The sequence below is a fragment of the Trichomonas vaginalis genome, chromosome IV, assembly GCF_026262505.1.
Source record: "Trichomonas vaginalis G3 chromosome IV, whole genome shotgun sequence".
In the NCBI taxonomy this organism is placed as follows: Eukaryota; Parabasalia; order Trichomonadida; family Trichomonadidae; genus Trichomonas; species Trichomonas vaginalis.
The window spans coordinates 13,009,293-13,024,928 of NC_067206.1; the positions used below are offsets into that span (position 1 = coordinate 13,009,293).

The following is a 15,636-nucleotide window of genomic DNA, read 5'->3' on the forward strand; positions in this document are numbered from 1 at the left end:
ATAGAACTTTCCTTTGTCTACACGAACAAACAAAACAGGGTCTTTCATATCGTTCAAAAGTGTGTAAAGTCCTTTACATGAAATAAAGTCTATATTATTTTTCTTCAAACATCTTTCAAGAAGTTTTGACATTTTTACTTAGCAACTAAATTTTAATGAAATGTTGTGGTCGTCAAATATTTTTATGACGTCTGGGAAACTATATTTTAAGTTCAACGTTTCACCTCCTTTCATAACGTATATCTTGTCAATGACATTATATGAAACACCACAGCAAGCAATGTCGGGTTCTATTTCTTTGATGTTTATATCGTCTGCCTCTGTCAAAAGTTTCAATAGTTCTTTCAAAATTTCATGAGGTGCGATGACATATGAGTTCACTTTTACAGGGTTGTGCTCAACCAAGTTTAACATTATACCAAAGCCTGACAAATCTTCTCCTGAGTTTTAAGTTTGTCTTTAAGTTGTTGGTAGTCGTTTCGAATATCTGCAACAGAACTTAAGTCTCTGCTAACTTCAGGTATGTTGGTTGTTCTTTTACAGGAACTATTGTTATACATCTTCGTCTTCGTATGGTTTCCCCACTTCAACATCTTTTCTTTGACATTGACAACAACACTTTGACTGTTTGTTTGAGTTGGTGAATTTAACTTCACATCTGCCACCGCCATTAAACCTTTTGAAACACTTACGCTTCTATTTTTCGGAAATGACATTTTACTTAGAATAAAAAGATGGACGTTTGAGTATCTCTTCGAATTGAAGCAGAACAAAGTTTACACACACAAACAATACAAGTTCATTGATAGAATAGTTCTTTATACAAACAATGGAAAATGTTATAGAATAGCAGTCTTTGCTGAACCAAAATATTTTCATAAAGCAAAGAAAGTTGGTATAACCGAGATGGTGAAAGTTCTTGAAGCAGACAAAAATATAACAACAAAACTGACGATATTTCTAAAGGTAAGTTTTTAATACAATACTATATCAAAACTGGCGTACTGTCAATATTTGACGGAGAGAAGTCAGTTCAAGAACAACTTACTGACCTGCTGCCAAAATCTGCTCGATGGAAGCTGTCGTTATGCCAATCTGAGGAGCCCCAGCAGGTTTCATCGAACGAATCTTCAAAAGAGCATCTTCCGTGAAAAGTGCTATTGGTTTTGTAAACTTCTTTGCTTCAATTCATCTGGACCGTCTCTGTCACCAGTATATTGTATTTGAACTGTACCAACAGTTGAAATACCACCCATAAAGTCTTCTGAGTCAGCAAATGGAATGCCAAGCCAAAAGTTTGAACGGTCTCCATTTGTATATTGAGTTTTTTGACCTCCTGTATGAGTCCATACTTTCACATATGGCATAATAGAACTTTGCATTTCAGGGTTTATGGTTGTTGTGAAGTTGTTGTTAAAGTTCATAGCATCTAATGTCAAGTTGTATGACCTCATATCCTCAACTGTAGAATATTCTTCTCTTGGATAGTATTTGCCATCTATGTTTATATGGTATTTAATACCAGGGTTGTAGAAGCAAGAATAGTCATTTATAGTTCGTCTGAACAGTACAAACATAGTATCTGCATGTTTCATTGCAGTTGTTAAAGCAATATCTGTTCTTGCACCTGGGTCAGCACTTTGGTTTCCAACTTCACCTGCAAAGTCTTTGACAGATATTTGGTGTATAGGGAACATAAGTGGAACTGCAATATATTTGGCAGCTAAAGCATTTGAAATATCTGGGTCCAACATATAGACTGCAAGTCTGCTTTCTATTCTCTTGCATTCAAACTTTTCGCATGTGAACTTAACTGGGTCCCAAGCATCTCCAGCAGCATTGAAATAATAGTTTACTTCAGTGTTGAGGTTTGAGAAACCAAAGTCTAAGTCAACTTTGTTTTTGCAAAAGTCGGCGAATGACATTTTATTTGTTCCCACTACTTCTGTAAGAGTGAATGGGTCTTGTGTTGGTGCAATGACTAAGTTATTTTTGCTTGGAGTAAGTTCGATAGAAATTTTTCCTGCCCAGTTTGGCAAGTATCTTAAAAACCTGAAGATGAGGAAAGATGACAAAGGAACTCTAAGTTTCAGTTTTACTTTGGTTACTGCTGCTGCAGTTTGTCCAGAAAGGTTAACATAAACTCCTGGAACGTTAGGGTCAAGTCTTCTTATTTTCTCAATGGTGGCATACTGGTCTGTTTGTTCTCTAGCTTGTGGTTGTACTGAGTTTCTCAAAGCGAACCATTCATAGTTTGCCCATGTTACTGTTTGAACTAAGTCAGAGTTAGAATATATCTTATATCCCATGAAAACTTCTGGAGCATATTGGTATCCGACATAGAAAATCCATTGCAACCTTTCTTGTCAGACAACTTGGCAGAAGGTTTTATTTCAATGTCTTGTTCCACGTATAAGAATGAGTTGTCAATAGAAATTATATGAAACCTGTCGCAAGCAATATCTACTGTTGTTGAAGAACCTTCTCCAAACTCACCTACATTTCCATAAGAAACAGCAGTTTATATTCGTAAGTTCCAGGAACTATTTCTGACCTTCTAATGCATTGTCGCATTCGTTATACCATTCGGAAACATTTCCATTCATGGCATCCAAAACTGTTGGCGTTATATTCTGAGCGGCGTACATTTCATATGAGTAAAAATATAGAATAGTTGGATTTATATGTCATAATAGAACCACTCCGACCAAGCTTTACTTTCTTCCTGACTGAGTTTTTAACTCTTCTTTTTCCTTCATTGCCCTCTGCTTCAAGTTGTTGCATCTTTGCCTCATGTTCACCTAGTATGTTGTAAATTTCCCATGTCCTTTTTGCCTTTTGGCTCTGGTCGCCCATCTCAGGTAACCTATATCCTAGAAAGAGTTTGTCATAGTCATGTATTAGTCTTCGCGTATTGTTTGCATGACTCTTTCCTGAGTTTCCGGTTCAAGCGCTTCAAACAGTGCCTGTCCATATGGAATAAGCTCGTTTCCAAATATATGTTTTTGTAGCCATTCTGGTTTTCTTTCCATGTTACCAACTATATCTTTTGTGAATGGGAAAGCTTTTACCCAATCTTTCAGTCTTGCGTCGTTTATTTCTGTAGTTGGTTTTATTTTGTCAAGGAACATGTTTTTCAATACTAACATTTCATTTGGTACTGTCCATTTGAGTTTTCTTAAATATTCATCCCTTCTCGATTCATCGTCTGCAAAGTAAGTTTTTATGACATTTTGTAAACTTTCGTTTGCAAGGTCATGTACAATAGGTTCTCTTCTCTCTCCCTAACTGTCTTTCTAAACTCTTCACCAAATATACCATCTCTATGGTTCTGTGTAGTTCTTTGAGATAAATGTTTTAGAACGTCAGGTGTTATATTTCCATCAGCCATGTTCATTTCATACTGGTCCAAAATATCTGCATGTTTCATATCTTTCAATGGCATTAAAGCCGCGCTTAAAATACCAGCTATGTCTCGTTCACCATTGACTTCCATTGCGTCTACAACTTCTTGGAATTGTGGTTGTAAGTTTATGAACCACCTATCCGGTTAGCTTTATGACCCCATCTCATTGTAGTTCCATCGTCTGCAGAAACAAAAGTAGGTTTGTTTCCATCTTGGTTAGGTTCTGAATGAACTTTAAACAATGTTTCATTTCTATATGTTTTCTTGAAATTTAACCTTTTATTTTCACCGAGTTCATCCGAAGATTGAACGTTAAATGCTCGTAAGTAAAAAGGGTTGTTGTATTTGTGTACATTTTTCTTTCAGTACTTCCATTCTATGCTGAATATTTTCATCTGGTGCTGGAGTCTTTTGTATGTCGGCAAACATTTTTCGATATTCTTCTACTATGTCAGCCGAATTTTTTTTAGACTCTTGGAAATATTCCATATTCTCCGCATACTCTTGTTGAGGGTCAAGATTTTTCGGCTGTTCCAAATCTTCATCTAGTTCTGTGAAGTTAGTTTCCAAAGGAGGGACTTGTTTGTTTCCTTCAGGCTCTTCTAGCTGTTGTTGCTGAACTATTTCTTCCATGTCTGGTTGTATCTGAACTTCTTCCTGTGGAGTTTCTTGTACCTCATCTGCTGGCATTTCATATATTCCGAGACCGTTTTCAACAATTTCCCTATCTACGTCATCCGCATTCATAAGCTTTTGTTCTTTCGTTCCGTCTCTATTTTTTACGCGTTTCATGACGAAAGTTGAATTGTCATTTAGCTCTGACATCAAATATCTCGGAGTAAATTCATCCATGTCATTTGGATGATATGCTATTAAATCATATCCCTTAGCGAGCTTGTATTTTCCAGGTTTGAGATTATATCCGTTTTGGTGCTGAGCCATAAAGCTAAATAGGTTCGGGTCAGTATTTCCATCCTTGAACTTTCTAATAGCTTCTTTATATCTGTCACTAAAAGTCAACAGTATCTGGGAAACCACACTCTTCTTTAAGCATTTTTAAGAATTCTTGGTTTCCTTGTTCTCTACTTCTTTTATGTCCTTGCTCTGTTTGTGGTTGTTGTTGTGCAGGGTTTTGAACTGTTGGTTGTGCTGGATTTTGAACTGTTGGTTGTTGTGTTGGTTGTTGTTGTTGTTGTTGTTGCAGGGTTTTGAACTGTTGGTTGTTGTGTTGGTTTTGGTGCATGCCTGTGTCTGTGTCCATGTGACGATGTAAATGTTCTAGGTAGTCCTGGTGCAGGTGCTTCTCTTGGAGGGTTTGGTGGTATATAAGTTCCACCAGCTGGCACATATGTTCCATCTGCAGCGTAATGTCCTACCTGACTTTTCGTTCTTAAGAAAGCATTTACTAGGTCTGTTTTGGTCTGTTGTAACTCTTTTTCTTGACTTTTCACAACAGTTGCTCTAACGGCGTCATAGGCACTTTGAACTGCCTGTCTCGTTGCTGCATCTGTTATTTTCGTCATATTTTGTGCTACTTCTTTTAACTCTTTGTCGAAACCTTCAGACTTCAGTTTCTTTCCAGATGAGAAGTCGTTCACTTGTTTCACCTTACTATGAAGAGCTTCGAAAGCGTTCTTAAAGTCAGCATTTGTTAAAGCTTCATTTGAACTGTCTTCATCCGCTTGTATTTTTGTCCTTATTGACCCTATAAGCTGGGCTGCTTTAGCGTTGGCTTGGGCATCTAACCAGTCATTGTTAGCTTTTATATATTCTGCGCTTTTCATTGCCTTTTGCATGGCTGCGTCGTTATTTTTACTTTCTTGTGCTAAGTTTTCATACTGTACGGTTTGGTTTTGCAACTGTAAAAGTTTTTCTGCCTTTACATTTGCTTCAACTTCCTTTTTATACTCATCGCTATCCATATATGTCTTCAGGGCTTTTTGTTTTATCTCTTCATCTTTCAGTATTTTATATTGAGTAGTATGGTTTTTCAAATTTAAAACATCTTGTTCCATTTTTGCTACTTCTGCTGCTTTTTCTGACACTTTTTTCGCATATTCCTCTGTACTTAGTTCTTTCAGTTGTTCTTCTTTCTTCTTTTTCTCTACGTTTAACTCATTGAGTTTCTTTGTGTGTCTGTCATATTCTAGTTTCTTTTCGTTTTCACTTATTTGCTTCTGTATGTCTATGTTTGACTTTTTGACATCTGTTATTTGATTTTTGAGTGAACTCAAATTCATTTGACTTTGAGGGTTATATGCTGTTCCGTCTGCAGCTCCACCATAGCCTGCCATTTTCGCTAAAAGTGCCGCTCTTAAACCTCCACTCTGTGCACCAACAACTCGGTTTAAAAGCATAGGATTGCTTGACATTTGTTGCAACATAGTGGGGTCATTCAGCATTTGTTGTTGCAACTGTTGTTGTGGTGTCAGTCTTACTATTGGATGTTTCAATGCTCTCTTCCTCTTACGTATATTCTTACGTAGCTTACGTGGCATTTTAAGTGAAGTTAAAAACATTTACGATGAAGAAGTTTCGACAAAACATTTACGAAGAAGTCTTGACAAAACATTTTACGAAGAAGTCTTGACAAAACATTTACGAAGAAGTCTTGACAAAACATTTACGAAGAAGTCTTGACAAAACATTTACGAAGAAGTCTTGACAAAACATTTACGAAGAAGTCTTGACAAAACATTTACGATGAAATTCATGAGTTTTCTACGATGTTAGAAAACATGTTAGAAAAGGTGTTAGATCTAACATTCTAACATAAACATTATTTTTTGGTCATTTACGCTCATTACGATGAAATCATGACAAAACATTTACGAAGAAGTCTTGACAAAACATTTACGAAGAAGTCTTGACAAAACATTTACGAAGAAGAAGTCTTGACAAAACATTTACGTTCATGTTTGACAAAACATTTACGAAGAAGTCTTGACAAAACATTTACGAAGAAGTCTTGACAAAACATTTACGAAGAAGAAGTCTTGACAAAACATTTACGATGAAATCATGACAAAACATGAAAACATATATAATTTGTGAAAAGTGAAACATTATATAATGTTTTCGACCAAGAAGACTAACAATTTTCCGAATAAAAACTTCATTTATACTAAACATCTTCGGGGGCTAGAAGGCACGAAGTGCCTGGAAGCCATCCCCCAAGAAAAAAAAACTTCATTATACTCATTCATCCTCAGGGCTAGAAGGCACGAAGTGCCTGGAAGCCCCACTCCCTTTTTTTTTTTTTTTTTTTTCATAAGGTCAGGAAAATTAAAAAATCTAGATACTCAGCCATTCCAAATATAAAGTTGAAATTGGGAATATAATCATTTTTTTGCCAAACCCGAGAAAAATCCTTAAACTGGGAATTTCTCGCATATGTTCGTACATGAGCAAATACTATACCTTTTGCGAATAAAGAATTTTTTCATAAAAAAAATTTTTTAGGAATTAGCATATCGGCGTTTTGCGACATTGCCAAACGCCAGATTTTACCCCGACATATGAGCATAAGCTCGTATATTGGAATAAACTCGACTTATTCCATATTAAAGTTATTATAATAATAAGGCACTTAATGTGCAAATCTAATTGAATTAGAAAATGCACATTAAGTGCCTTTTATTGGAATATGTAATACCACATATGGAATACCGAAATCCGAGCATCAATTAGGAATGAACTAGTGCAAATTTTAGAAATACAGTATTATGTTAAATTCAGGATAAAAATTGTTAGAAATTTATATTTACAAATGAGTAAATAAGTATTTTGTAAAGTTTTCGTTTGATTTTCAAGCTTGTTGGAGAAAAATAATGAAAATAATTATTTATTTAAGCAATTTACACTAAAACTTTTTATGGAAATTGTAGTTCTAGCAATGTCTTAGAATTTAATTGTCATTTAAAGTGTGAAATGCATTGATTTGCTAGTGAATGTAAATCGGGAATACAAAATTAATATAAATGAACGAAAAATCTTCTAAGAACATCCTAAAATCAATCACCCTTTGAGTGGCTTTCATAATATATCTAGATGATAAACCAGAAATTGAACCCGCATATGGGTCCCATTAGGATAAATTGTAAACTATTCAAAAATAGTTTACAAAATTAATTTAAAGTCATTTCAAGAGCCTTGTACCGATAAACTAGCCTTGTACTGCCATTTTATGGTGATGTAAAGTATTCAAAAAATTTGCAATGTAAACCATTACATGGCAGAAACTTTAAAATAAACAAAAACATGACACTTAGTACAGGGGCTTTTTGGCTGGTGAAGTCAGATAAAACGTGGCTCAGGTGCTCGTTTAAAATTAAAAATGGAATTTCTCACAGTCGAATTTCTTGGTAGACAACAAAAGTTTATCATCAATTGTCGCGCCGAAGGTATGACATATAGTCAAACTAAGCTTGCATGGGAGGAAGAATACCCAGATCTCGGAACTTTAACATCCAATCTCATTGCTACTGCACTTAAAAGAGCTGCATTAGGTCTATACTGGGAAAAAGGGAATCATGGCGGTGCAGATCCATACCTATGCGAGCGTGATCAGCTCACTTTAAAAGAAATTATCGAAGATTCTGCTTACAAAGGTGAAGCTCTAGAAGCAGCTGACATTATTGACGAGGCGTTCAAGTTGAAAGAGCTCAGAAGAGATTATGGTTACAGATTCCTTCTTGAGATTAATTGTCCTACTCTTGCAGAAGAAGTTATCAATACTCTTGGTGGTGATGATGTATCGAGACCTTATGTTAACCATATTTTACAGCAATTGCATTGCAAGCTTAAGGCATGCCAAGAGATTGAAGAATCAAGATACATGGCGTGTGAACCAAGAATTATCGAAGAATTCTACGATAAACATCGTGAAACAATCGAAAGTACTCCAGAGGAGTTGATTTTTAGTATCGATGAAACATTCATAAACAAATTTAAGAAGAAGAAAGTTGCATTACCTGAGGAGATAGAGCATATGATCGCCAAAGGAATTCCAAACTTTCCGCACATTACAGCTTTATGCGGATGCTCAATGACAGGCAAATCTGTCCCACCTCTCTTTGTTCTCCCATGTATTGCAGAACTACCTAGAGAACTGAAAGTATTCCAGCGCGAAAGACATTGTTGGTTTACTTCTACGCCAAAAGGCTGGGTGAACAGAAGTGTATTCTTATTGTATTGCATTTTCTTCATCGAGTGGCTTAACTTTGAACGCCAGAGAATGCCAGAAGATATACGTGACAAGCCTGCTCTCATTGTGTGTGATGGACACTCCAGCCGCGAGAATCCTCTGGCATTGTTCCTTTTGGCAAGTGCCAACATCAAATTAATTGTTCTTCCCGCACATACAACACACATTTTACAAGTATTTGATGTTGGCATTGCCAAAAGATTAAAGTCCAAATTCACGGATTATCTGAGAGATTACATTAAGGCACCGAAGCAAGAGTTCAACAGCAATGCTGCAATGATGCGCTACGCCATTATCTACTCATTTATTAGCGCATGGCAAGAATCAGTATCATTAAGAACGGTTCAAAATGCTGCCGCCGCCTGCGGTCTTTGCCCTTGTTCTGTAGAAGCTCTCAAACATAATAAGTATGTTCGTGAATTGACTCCTGCAGAAAAAGAATTGCAAGAGAAAAGAAATTACCGTAATCGAAATCGTTTTAACATCAATGGTGAAGAATTGACGACGATGGACATGATTTGCGCAATTTCTGACAATATTAAGAAGAATCCTGCAAAATCTGTGATTTGCAGGAAGCCAGAACAAGACACCAAGGAACGTTTCTACTTTTGGATTACAAACTATCTTGATCCCAGCACTGAGTTGTTGACAAAACTCCCTAATATGCCAGGTTATAGTCCAAATGATTAGGAAAATTTTCCAATTTTCCAACAAAAATTTTCCAATTCTCCACCAAAAATTTTTAATAAAATATTATTTTACGGCATTGCCCGTCACTTTTTTCGGTACAAGGCTAATATCACGGTATAACCCCCCTGAAAAGACTTTAGGTAATAATAAAATTTTTAATTGAGATAAATTAAAAAAAATCTTAGGAGAATGTTATGGATTTTCTTCATTGAACCATTCGATAAATGAGCATCTTTGCGAGCCATTTGTGTTCGAGAGTCTTGTACCATAAAGGTGGCATCTCAGCAGTTGAGCATCCTTTCAATGCATTGATATCTGTTGATGGAACAGAGTATGCGACTTCATCATTGATCATGATCCAATATGCACTTTTTTGCAAAAAGACCACGTAGTTAGTATCCCTATCTTGGGTACGGCGGCACTGCGTTCCACCTTACCCAAGATAACGGTTTGACACTTTACAAAATCGCTAACGTATATTTTACAACACAAACGACAACACTAACTTAACCTTAAATATTTATAAAGCCGCCAACCACTTCACCTCACTAACATTTTCGCTAACGACTTCACTAATGAAAAAATAAACGTTCTCACTAACGTTCCCACTAATGTTCTCATTTACAAAAGTATTGCAGCGCTTCCCATTGCTGTGCTTCACACAATAGTTCATATTCTTCAGTATCGCTGCTGTCACTCCAATCGTCAGAGTCAAAGTCACTGTCAAAATAAATGTATGTAAGTTTTGACAAAGCTAATGAAACACGCTTACCGTTTGTATCTATTGCTTTTATATATCTCCCATTATGTTTGTTGTCATAAACGCTCAAACTAACTTTACCCCTTCTCCCTCGTATCTGATAAAATGTATTTTCACGAGGAACGAAGAACAAGTTCTTGAACTCATGACCGTTGTAGTTTGTTATCTCAATAGTTTTCGTCATTTATATAAAAATAAAAATTTTCAGTAAAAATAAAACTAATGAAATATTTTATTCCTCACTGTCATCTGCTTTCTCCAACTCTTCTAACTTCTTCTTAAGTTCAGCAATGTTGTCCTCATGAAGTTTAATCTTTCTCAAAATTCCTTCTTTATCTAATGGTTGCTTTATCTTTCTAAACTGAACTCTACCATCCTTCATAGTATGAATGTAAAAACCTTCTGGAATAGTTCCTGATTTAATGTATTCTACCAAAAACTTTTGTTTCATTGCTTCAGTGACTTTAGTCGTCATTTCAATCAAATAAAAATTTTAATATTAAATAAAAATAACGTTATTTTTTTTCAGTAAGGAAACGCAGGAGTTTTACGATTTATTTGAGGAGTAGGTTCTGGTTTAAATGTTGGAGTCGGTTTAGGAGTTGACTTTTGAATAGGAGTTTGTACTTCCATAGGTTCAGGAGTCATTGAAGGTTTTGCTTGTGAAGGCGTTGGTTTTGACGTTGGTTTTGGCGAAGGTGTTGGAGTTTGTTTAACTTCAGCTACTTCAGTATTATTTACAACATTTGCTTTATTTCTTTTCAACATCATAACTGCTCCTGCTGTAGCTAGCAAACCTAGTGGGAGACCATATCTTATATAAGGACTTGACCAAATGCTATTTTTGACAGGAGCTGGTGGAACACCTAACCTTGGTGAGACTGCTCTTTGCCATTGTGCAGCTCGTAAGAAATATTCAATAGGTGCTCCATAATCGTTTGGTAAAGTTTGTTTCATAGATGGTGAAGGTTCACGAGAGCTTGATGAAGAACTCATTTATAAGCTTTAAAATAAACGTTCATCCTTTATTCCTCACTGTCGTCCGCAGCTAAGTTATAGTCATCTAATCTTATTATTGGGATTCCATTAGCACGCACCTGAATGGCAAAGCAACAATCCCTCATAAATCCAATAAGTGGCTTTGGTACATTTTCAGTTGCTAGTTCAATAGGTCCTTTAACAGACAATTTGTATGTTATTGGAGCAGTAGATGTTTGACCTTGCTGGAAGCAAAAGTCCACTTCTGTTGGAAAACCACATAAGAAATGTGTGTTGTCATAGCTATCCCATTTATGTTCCACACTACCATCATCCACCAATGACCTCATAACATCTTCATTAAATCCAATCATATCATTGTTTGTATTGCAAGCGTTCGCAACCATTTCATAAAATACAGGTCCATATGATTTTTCAGGTTCTGCAGGCATATTTCCATAAGCTCCCATGGAAAGCTGAAGATATTTAAACTTAGGGTTCTCAAAATTAACATAATAGTTGTCTTTCTTTCTAAATAGTGCCCAAATACTTTTAACATTAATAGGCGTATAAGCTGCTGTAAATGTTGCACTTGAACTATCTGTATTCTTTGAGAATGAACCGTCCATAGGAATCCAATCCATAACTTTAACAGGAAAACATAAAGCCTCGTTTGTATAATGTTCTACAAGTTCTGTATAAATGTTAGGGTCTAAAGAGAATGATTTTGGATGAATGAAACATTCATTAAAATCCATCTTTGTTCGAAATAGTTGCTGGGTTACAGTTGTAATAGTAACTGTTCCACTAGCTTCTACTGCCTTCGTTATCATAGTGAATGGTTCATTCCATGGAACAAATTTATTTGTCGGTGGATTTGAATCTGAAGCAAATGCAACTTTAAGAGTTGGATTGAAAGCAATGATATCATTTACAGATATAGATGTGCATTGTAAGGCGTCGCTACTGAACTTTACTTTAAGCTGAATGTTTCCTGCAAAAGCTGGAATAAATCGAATAGCTTCTAATGGAAGGAATCTTCTAACAGGAATTCTTAAACGAAGCTTAAAATCAAATGATTTTCCTGCTGTAATTGGACCACTAACAATTTGTCCTGTTCTGCATGTTCCCGAATGACTCCATACATCTTCATGTCGAGTCTTTGAGAAAACATCTACTTTCTTTATTTGTTCGGTAGTTTGTGAGTTTGAAGTTATATATGCTTCTTCTCTTGCGTTGTCTTGAGAATATACGATACGACCATTTGCAAGGATTTGATATCCAGCAACTGCATAGAAAGCGTCATCGAAACCAATCCAAAATCCTGGTGGGTTTGTTTTATTGGAACCTGAACCAATTTCTTTATCTACAATAAATTGACCTTCCATTTTATACGTAATGAATGTATTGTAAAGGTCCAACATATTTTCACCAGGAGGTGAGAGATTGAATGTTACCCATGTGTTATCTTTAGCAGTTCCAGGTTGTGATGGAATCTTTGCGTCAGAATATTTTCTATTAGTGTCACCAATTTGAACTGCATTGTCTATGATATCGAAATATGAGCGAATCTGATGAATATGCTCTGCTGGAGTAAATTCGTTTAGCTGTTCGTTCTGCATGTATTTACTTCAGATAAAAATATCTATTTACTTCATTATTCTCACTCTTCTTCTTGGCATTCGTGGTGGAAGTTGTTTCTTGACATTTTCAATGAACTGTACATTCTCTTTTGTCTCAACTTCTTTCACTGGTGGGTCAGGGTTCTTTGACTCGGTTTGCTTTTCAATGAAATTCACGAACTTTGCAATAAGCTCTTGGTTCGTTATTGAAAGAACATCTGGCTTCTTTTCTTCTGGTTCTATTGACTTTTCAGTTTGAATAGAAGGTTTTATATGGGCTTCGCCCTCGGTGCCATACACCTTAATGTTGTCGCTTTCTGCATTCGCTAATGGAACCTTTCTTTTTCTTACGTATATTTTACCATCTTTACTCTGACTTACGTAATAGAAAGGATGTTGTATTCCTCTTGTGTCATTTAATATAATAGACTCTCGCTCTGATTTTGACAAGCTCATTTTACATCGGTTAAAGTTTTAATTTTATTTTTTATCTGCAGTCAAATGACTCAGACAAGCCCTACGGACAAGACCCAAGGGGTCATAGATGTTGAAGCATTGAAGAAAGAAATTCGTGAGCAAATTTTATCCGAACTGAAGGAACAAAAGCCAGAGAGACCAAAGAGAAAACTTAGTGAAAAACAACTTGCTGCATTAGCTGCTGGAAGACAAAAGAACCCACGTTTGCTGGCGAAGAAAGCTAGAGAAGAAGCTGAAGCAAAAGCTAAAGAAGCTGAAGCAAAAGCTAAAGAAGCTGAAGCAAAGAAAGAGTAAATGGTTTATTTTTATCCGAATTAAATGTATAGACAAATACCTTTATCTGTTGCGTTCAGTAGTGAAAACCCCGACGTCAAAATAAAGGGGAACAGAGTAACGTTTAAGTTTCCAACAGACTGGATTGTAAACATAAATGAAGAGAAGTACATTGGCATAACATCTATGTATATAACACGTGCTTTCAGAAAGGTTGACTTTATACTTCAAGTCGAGATAGAAAATGACGAACAGTCTTTAAACGCCCAAAACATTCACATATACAAATACTTTAAAGACGATACAACATTGCAACAATGTATGATTTCATTTAATGAGATGTTCGAGAAAAAGTTCAACATTGAAGTACAAACTTTACAGCCTTTACGTGAGTTTCTTGCACAACTGAAAGAAGAAGGTAGTCAGCCACAACTTATAGACTTTCATTATGAATTTAATGAAAATGAAGATGGAACTCATGACTGTCAGTTTGTTGTATTCTCACCATTCAATGAAGTCGCTAAAGAGAAAGAAAATCCATTACGTATAAGATTTCAAATCTCTGAACCAAGTGATGATTTCAAGAATGTTTTCAATTATGATGCAATGCTTCCGAGGAAAAATGAATTTTCAAAGATTGTAACACCTGGCATTTGGGATAGAAAGCAAGCTATATTATATTCAAACTTAAGTAAGGGAGTTGAAAATGAGTTCATTGGTCATACAAGAACTTCACCACTTCCTAACCCTAAATACTATAAATTAACTGGCTTCAATCGTGAGTTTTGGATAGACATGTTCTCCACTCATGACCATAACTGCCCAGTGTTCTTACCTCCAGACCATAAGGACTGTCTCTACATTGAAGCACAACTCTTAAACTCTACCATCGCAGTATTGTAAATGACCACATGGACTTCGCCCTTGCCGCTAGCGGCTTATTTTTATCACGAATGACCCCATTGCTGACAAAAATAATTGACCTTATTATTTTTCTCATTCATGACCTCAGAACTTAAGGTTTCTTATGAATGAAGTCTTAGTCTGAATAGAAAAGTTAAACTTTTCAGCAAAGCAAGGACTAGAAGACTTACATAAGTCAAATCCAATCTCATGACCATCATGAAGTGCTTTGTAAAGTTTCATAACACTGAACTCAGAGTCTTTGTCAAATTTTCCTTGCGGAACCATTAAACCTTTATCTTCATCATAGAAACACTGAACAGAGTCAGGAAACATTTCATTAGCGGTTAAAGCAATAACATCTTGCTTCACGCCTTTCATTCTGCAGTGAAATGCAACTTCATTTAAATCATTCGTGAGTAAGTCTATGTAAGTCTTCTTTCCACAAAATATTGACTTGTATGCTAAACTTTGTTTATCTTTTGTGATTTCTGCAAAGTCGCTATGAAATTGACCAAGGTTTTTACCAATGAGAACTCTTCCATAACGTTTCTCAAACTCTTCAGCTAAACGAGGGATATCTTCATTGTAGAGATGCATACTGTCCGTATCGCTATAAAAGATGTCCATTCCTAAGTCCTCAGCAGTACAGAATACTTCACACATTATTCTCTTCGACATAGACAGAATGTTAACACCAAGTGGACAGAAGTTAAAGTGTCTGCAAATGCTTTTCGTTAGCTTGAAAATAGTTTTATCTGAACCATCCAAACCTTCGAACTTCACTATATGGTTGTAGTTTCTGATGGCATATCTTATAGCATCTTTGTCATCTACTATGGTTATTTTTGACTCAATAGGAGATAGAATAGTTTTGCCATAAATACTGTTCAGAATGAGCTTTATATTTTCTTGCAAAGGATTTCCTTCTTTCTTATACTTTAACCTTAACTCAAACAACTTCTTTACTTCATCTCTTATTCTAATATCTCTGTTTCCATCGTAATAGTATCCTTGCAACACTTCACATTTGACACCTTGATATTTTATGAGGTCTTGTAATGTTATATGGTCAACATACATTAAACAGCAAGTGTTTGAACTTCTGGGAACGTTAAGTTCTGGATTTAGTTCAGGGTCACAAACTATTAAAGGAAAGTGTCTATGTATTCCAATCTCTGTTATCTTAATGAGAACAAAGAAGCCAGACATAAACTTTTCACCAATGGGTTCCTTTTGGTCGTCATCGAATAAATGCTTCAAATACTCTGTGCTTAACATTCATCCTTCATAACCTTTGGAATTCCTTCTAAAGTATAAA

General features: G+C 35.8%; 8 protein-coding genes and 1 pseudogene across 9 annotated transcripts, besides 3 other annotated features; 4 read left to right on the forward strand and 5 right to left on the reverse strand.

The window, feature by feature from the left end:
• Positions 1–6,675: part of a mobile genetic element that runs on past the window's edge.
• TVAGG3_0081650 (protein of unknown function, DUF4106 family) lies at positions 1,538–2,309 on the reverse strand (the record flags this gene model as incomplete). The annotated part of the gene is made up of 1 exon (XM_051222058.1): positions 1,538–2,309. A coding segment is annotated over one exon (772 nt), but the record flags the coding sequence as incomplete, so codon positions are not given.
• TVAGG3_0081660 lies at positions 4,493–5,904 on the reverse strand (annotated as a pseudogene). Its single transcript has one exon. A coding segment is annotated over exon 1 (1,412 nt).
• Positions 6,586–6,675: a terminal%2Cinverted (terminal inverted repeat of Maverick-3 transposon ID:TVAGG3_0081460).
• Positions 6,676–7,742: 1,067 nt separating this feature from the next.
• Positions 7,743–8,249, forward strand: TVAGG3_0081670 (uncharacterized protein; the record flags this gene model as incomplete). Its single annotated transcript, XM_001297008.2, has 1 exon — positions 7,743–8,249. A coding segment is annotated over one exon (507 nt), but the record flags the coding sequence as incomplete, so codon positions are not given.
• A 393-nt stretch (positions 8,250–8,642) lies between these two features.
• On the forward strand, positions 8,643–9,302 carry TVAGG3_0081680 (DDE endonuclease family; the record flags this gene model as incomplete). Its single annotated transcript, XM_001294887.1, has 1 exon — positions 8,643–9,302. The coding sequence occupies one exon, from the start codon at positions 8,643–8,645 to the stop codon at positions 9,300–9,302; it is 660 nt and encodes a 219-aa protein (XP_001294888.1).
• A 992-nt stretch (positions 9,303–10,294) lies between these two features.
• TVAGG3_0081690 (uncharacterized protein) lies at positions 10,295–10,537 on the reverse strand (the record flags this gene model as incomplete). Its single annotated transcript, XM_001294888.1, has 1 exon — positions 10,295–10,537. The coding sequence occupies one exon, from the start codon at positions 10,535–10,537 to the stop codon at positions 10,295–10,297; it is 243 nt and encodes an 80-aa protein (XP_001294889.1).
• Positions 10,538–10,590: 53 nt separating this feature from the next.
• Positions 10,591–15,636: part of a mobile genetic element that runs on past the window's edge.
• Positions 11,088–12,662, reverse strand: TVAGG3_0081710 (uncharacterized protein; the record flags this gene model as incomplete). Its single annotated transcript, XM_051222059.1, has 1 exon — positions 11,088–12,662. One exon carries the CDS (start codon positions 12,660–12,662, stop codon positions 11,088–11,090), a length of 1,575 nt encoding a protein of 524 aa, XP_051107045.1.
• On the forward strand, positions 13,164–13,433 carry TVAGG3_0081720 (uncharacterized protein; the record flags this gene model as incomplete). The annotated part of the gene is made up of 1 exon (XM_051222060.1): positions 13,164–13,433. One exon carries the CDS (start codon positions 13,164–13,166, stop codon positions 13,431–13,433), a length of 270 nt encoding a protein of 89 aa, XP_051107046.1.
• Positions 13,752–14,315, forward strand: TVAGG3_0081730 (uncharacterized protein; the record flags this gene model as incomplete). The annotated part of the gene is made up of 1 exon (XM_051222061.1): positions 13,752–14,315. The coding sequence occupies one exon, from the start codon at positions 13,752–13,754 to the stop codon at positions 14,313–14,315; it is 564 nt and encodes a 187-aa protein (XP_051107047.1).
• TVAGG3_0081740 (organellar and viral DNA polymerase type B) lies at positions 14,421–15,527 on the reverse strand (the record flags this gene model as incomplete). The annotated part of the gene is made up of 1 exon (XM_051222062.1): positions 14,421–15,527. The coding sequence occupies one exon, from the start codon at positions 15,525–15,527 to the stop codon at positions 14,421–14,423; it is 1,107 nt and encodes a 368-aa protein (XP_051107048.1).